The sequence below is a fragment of the Populus trichocarpa genome, chromosome 6 (genome assembly GCF_000002775.5).
Source record: "Populus trichocarpa isolate Nisqually-1 chromosome 6, P.trichocarpa_v4.1, whole genome shotgun sequence".
Classification (NCBI taxonomy): Eukaryota; Viridiplantae; Streptophyta; class Magnoliopsida; order Malpighiales; family Salicaceae; genus Populus; species Populus trichocarpa.
This window is the reverse complement of record NC_037290.2, coordinates 14,322,904-14,328,398: the sequence shown is the minus strand read 5'-3', so window position 1 is coordinate 14,328,398 and position 5,495 is coordinate 14,322,904. Positions and strand designations below refer to the sequence as shown.

Here is a 5,495-nt window from a genome sequence, read left to right as displayed (position 1 = left end):
TAAACCTATATAAATTTTATACATTGGGCCTTGAATGTTTTAAAATACTCTCAATCAAATAGCTTTGATCTAAATTTTATTTAAAATGATATCATTATAATACACAATATGCACATTAAACAAAAATAATGTTAATTTTATTATTTTTTCCATCAAAGTTTTTTAAAATCGACAGTGTTTTAGTGGATAAAATATGTATATTAGACTTAAACTATTAGAAGAAATGGAAGGATGAAACTGAGAAGTATATAAATATTCGGGGCCTAATTGATAAAGTTTATAAATAGGTTTGGGACTAAATTGAGGTTTTCATAAATAAAATGACTAAAACCTTAATGAAAAGAAAAGAAAAAAAATTCACTTACCTTCATTTCCTTAAACCCTAAACAGACCTACACCCACTGTAACTAATTCTCGGTGTATTAAAGCGTCACGCCGGAACTCCACCAACCCAAGCCTGCTTAGCCATCGGCCGTCGTTCTCTTGCTGTAAGAGCCTGGCAGTGGCAGCCCATTATTCTATTTATCAAGCTCTGCTTGGATCGACCTTGCTTCGGCTTGAACTTGGGCATACTTACAAGGTGAGTGGTAACGGTAAATATGTAACATATTCTTCGTCGTTGAGTCGGCTTATATGAATCGTTCTATATTTGATTGAATCATAGAGCTAAGTGGGATAAATATTTGTCAAGTTTCAGAGTGGTTAGAACTAGAAGGAAGTATTAAACATCAGCTTGGACAGTTCTTGAGTAATCATTCAATTTTGACAATTATTTATTTATTTCTTTTCACCTATGCTTTGCTGAATATCATTCTTTGGAATTCAGCTAATTATGCATTTACTGTAGAATTTTTGAGAATTAATTTCCTTGCTGGCTGTTGAAATGAAATTACTCTTCTTTTATTGCCAAATCTCAACAATTGTTTGGGACTTCGACACATTGTGTTATGGAAACTGAATGTGAACAACTTCTGTATGTTTGGCATTTGAGTAACAATGATGATATTCTTATTTGATATCCGTTGTTTCCATTCGGTTATTGTCAAAGACCAAAAAGAATGGCGATGCCACAGTTATATGGGCGGACAAAAAGCGTGACAAAAAGATCAAAGAAGTACCTAGAAGAAGCACTGTATGTGAGGCTGTTCAAAGAAGGCAGCTCAGAGGTTAGTGTGAGACAACAGTTAAATCAGTTCCTCAAGAGCTCCAAGCGTGTCTTCAAATGGGAAGTTGGTGACACTATCAAGAAGCTTCGCAGTCGCAACCTTTATTACCCTGCTGTCAAGGTATCCTTCCTCAAACCCCCAATCGTTTTTACCTGTATACTTGTTATTCTAATTATTCGTTTGTGATATTATGGGATATGATTGTCTGAATCTAGAAGGTGAAACATGCTGAATTTTATGAACATCTGCGTCCATTTTTTTTTGTGCCTTGCAGTTAATCTATGACCATTTGTTTCAAACTAGTGGTATTGTCTGTATCCCCCAATTAAACAAAGTTGTACCTTAATTTTTTGCTCTTAATGGATATTAGGTCATAATCATATATGTGCTACTTTAAATTTCTTAATCATACCCTGCATATTGTATATCATTATATTTACTTCTTTCATTGTTTACAGCTATCAGAAACTATGTCTAGTAGGGGCATGAATAAAACCGTCAGTGATCAAGCTATCCATCTTGATCTAGTTGCCAAAACTCGAGGCATACCTGCTGCAGAAAATTACTTCATTGATCTTCCTGAAACATCCAAGAACCTTCGAACATATGGAGCTCTTCTCAACTGTTACTGTAAAGAATTGATGACTGAAGAAGCAGAAGCTCTCATTGAAAAGATGAAGGAACTCAATCTTGGTTTGAGCTCCATGTCTTACAACAGCCTTATGACTCTCTACACAAAAGTGGGTCAGCCTGAAAGGATCCCAGCAATTATACAGGAAATGAAGGCTGACAATGTCATGCCAGATTCTTACACATACAATGTCTGGATGAGGGCTCTGGCAGCTGTAAATGATATTTCTGGTGTTGAAAGAGTGATCGAAGAGATGAAGAGGGATGGCCGAGTTGCTGCGAATTGGACAACATATAGCAACTTAGCCTCGATTTATGTTGATGCTGGATATTTTGATAAGGCAGAAAAGGCACTTAAGGAATTGGAGAAGATAAATGCAAACAAAGATCTTTTTGCTTTCCAGTTCCTGATTACTTTGTATGGTCGAACAGGAAAGTTGATTGAAGTTTATCGAATATGGCGTTCTTTGAGGCTGGCTTTTCCTAAAACTGCAAATATAAGCTATCTAAATATGATCCAGGTGCTGGTTAACTTGAAAGATGTACCTGGTGCAGAGAAGTGCTTCAGGGAATGGGAATCTGGGTGCTCAACATATGATATCAGGGTTGCAAATGTTGTCATCAGTGCATATGCCAAGGAAGGTTTGGTTGACAAGGCAGAGGAACTCAAGGAAAGGGCCCGCAGGAGAGGAGCCAAACCTAATTCTAAAACCTGGGAAATATTTTGTGATTATTATTTGAAAAATGGGGATGTCAAATTGGGTGTTGATTGTATAGCCAATGCGGTATCTGCTGGTAGAGGGAATGGTCAAAAGTGGGTGCCATCACCTGTGATTGTAGGGTCTTTGATGGCACATTTTGAGCAGCAGAAGGATGTAGATGGTGCAGAAGATCTTATTGAGATTTTGAAGAAGGCTGTAGATGATGTAGCTGTGGAGGTATTTGAGTCATTGATTAGAACTTATGCAGCTGCTGGAAGAAAAAGCCAATTGATGCGTCGCAGATTGAAGATGGAGAATGTGGAAGTGAGTGATGATTGTCAGAAGTTGCTTGAAGCAATATGTGTGGAGTAGTTTTATTTACTGTTTCAGTTTGTTACCATGATATCATGTGTTCTAGAATCAATTTTGAATGGTTTAACTTGTTATATTGTTCTAATAATGAACTGTGGCATCTGCTTCATTTTTTATGGTGGAGATACATGTAGTCAATGATTAAACAAAGTGTTATGCTGTATTTGTAATCATATTTTGTGCCCGGAATGATAAGACTAATGATTCAGGACTTGGCTGCTTTTGCGACATTGTTCAGGGTTTTTATCAAGAATAACGTTTAAGTTATTAAATCACTCTGTTCAGCCCCAGAGACTACAGAGTCTGTTTCCATTTTCGGTAGAGTTTTATTGGTTATAGTGTTTCCCAAATATCAACCCAAAACATATGGACACTTCGCATGGAGCTGCTTAATTGCTCCTACTCTAATTTCACCCTGCATTATCTTCTTCTTGTTGATGTTAGGCTCGTTCATATTGTACGGGTTTTGAGAGCCAAGAGGTAGAGGATTTTCCGATGGCATCCTTGGTGTTTTGTGTTGCTGTGGTCTATCAATTTCAGAATGCATTCCGTTATCTACGAAAATCTCACAGTTACATTGCCAACACTACATTCTATACCCAAAAAAATCGTATATTCTTGCTCCTTTTACATTTCAACCAATAAGTGCTTGACACTTCAATCAATACGTACTTGGAAGTTTAATTTTAGCTTGTGCTTGCTATACTAGCAGCTATCTAATGGAAGTAGTTAATGAACAAGCTTGGTAACTCTAATGGGTTACTCTTTCAGCTAATGTATGTCTAGGACTACTGAATAGCAGGCTATATTCTTAGGTTTCTCAAAACACATAAAGAAATAATAAATTTAAATTTTTTTAGCAGTTTTAAGAATTATTTAATATTACAATCATTCAACTATAAAAATATAATTACATTAATTGATTGAATTATATTTAAAAATCAAGTATAATATTTAGCAAATTGTCATTATTCTCTAAATATTAAGAAAGTTATAAGTGATCTGACTTAACTTTTTAATGATCAGTTTCTCAATGTAATTATTACCCCTTCATTAAGAATGTTCCTATGTAAACATTATAAAAATAGAGTATGTTTGCTTTGTTAAATTATTTTAGTTTTCAACATTATAGTAATTGATTATTTGAATAAGATTTTGAAACTCTTTTTGAAACTCATTCTACTTTGGCCAAAGATTTCACAATTAGTACTATTTGAGAACAAATAGAACATTTTTTATAATTCATCAGGGGTGATGAATCATCTATTAATTACTCAAATACCTTCATATAGTTTATGTCATACTCAATATTTTCTTGTTTGTTACCTTTGATTAGGACAACATGTGGTCAGGATCAAAGAATAACACTTCATATATAAGATAATTAAGTGGTCTCAAGTTTAAGAATCACTTATACAACTATCACGTGAGCTTTTCCATAAACATAGATGATCTATCTATATGGAATTCTCTTGTAGGTTAGTTTAGTGTACATATCATCTAACAAGCACTTGTATATTAGTTCTATGTATTCATTATATCTCGGTTTATGAGAGCAACTGTTTTCTTTTATAAATGAAGTAACATTAATGTCTAGTCTTAATAGAATATTGACTAGGAACATTTAGAAATAATGTTTTGATGCATTATGAATCTCATAATTAGATAAACTTTATTATTTCCTATGCAAAGCATTATTGTTCCATGGACTTTATCTATACTATATATTTATTAATCAAATATAATTTAATATTGAAGATAAAGAAAGTCTTTATTAATAATAAACATGTTTTACATGAATAAAATCAGTGTTACGTGTAACCAACCAATTGACTATAAGGTTCACTAACAATTTCTCACTTGCACTAAAGTCAATCGCTCATATATCTAATACCATATCCCTCCATTAGTGCCTTAGAGGTCTCATACATCTCAGTGCATTTAGCTGTATTAAACAACTTTTTGAGATGCATAATTATTATATGAAAATTTATATTCTCATATTGTGTTTGAAGTTAAAGTGACATATAGCCTACATATTGTCATCAATATGATATTGACATTTAGTCCTAACTTTGTTATTAACGTTCTAATCAAGGACAAGATGAATCAAATTTTTAAGAACATATAACATTCTTTCTTATTTGAGAACAATTCTTATATTTCGGTATCAATTCAAGAAGTTTGGTTCAGTCAATTTATTAGCATCAAATATGCTTCATAGAGATATATTTATTTTTACTCATGGTAATCTATCAACCTATTCATGTAAAGATAGTAAGTATTGATTTCATGCATACATATTTATAACCATATTCATGTAAGGTCTTTAATCTTAACTTGATCTCTCACTATTTCTTGCAGATTAATAATCCTCACTATTAATTTAGGGAATCTCCCTTAGATCTCTTAATGGGTTAGGATCTCATTTAGTTTATATGACCTTAAGTAATTTAACAGATCAAAATAAATTAAATTAGATAGATAATATAGTTTATTAATGACATCTTTTTGTGACTCCTAAATCAACTAGGTGATAACATTTTGTCTAAAGATATTATATATGTTTTGCCTAACTAATGCCTCTAATCTTATATGATAATAACTAACTCATCCAAATCATATA

General features: G+C 33.0%; 1 protein-coding gene across 1 annotated transcript; it reads left to right on the top strand.

Annotated features, from left to right (window-relative positions):
* The first annotated feature begins 343 nt into the window (after positions 1–343).
* LOC18100411 (pentatricopeptide repeat-containing protein At1g60770) lies at positions 344–3,099 on the top strand. The gene is made up of 3 exons (XM_006381652.3): positions 344–580; positions 1,049–1,286; positions 1,625–3,099. The coding sequence occupies exons 2-3, from the start codon at positions 1,059–1,061 to the stop codon at positions 2,867–2,869; spliced, it is 1,473 nt and encodes a 490-aa protein (XP_006381714.1). The 5' UTR covers positions 344–580; positions 1,049–1,058; the 3' UTR covers positions 2,870–3,099.
* Positions 3,100–5,495: the final 2,396 nt, after the last annotated feature.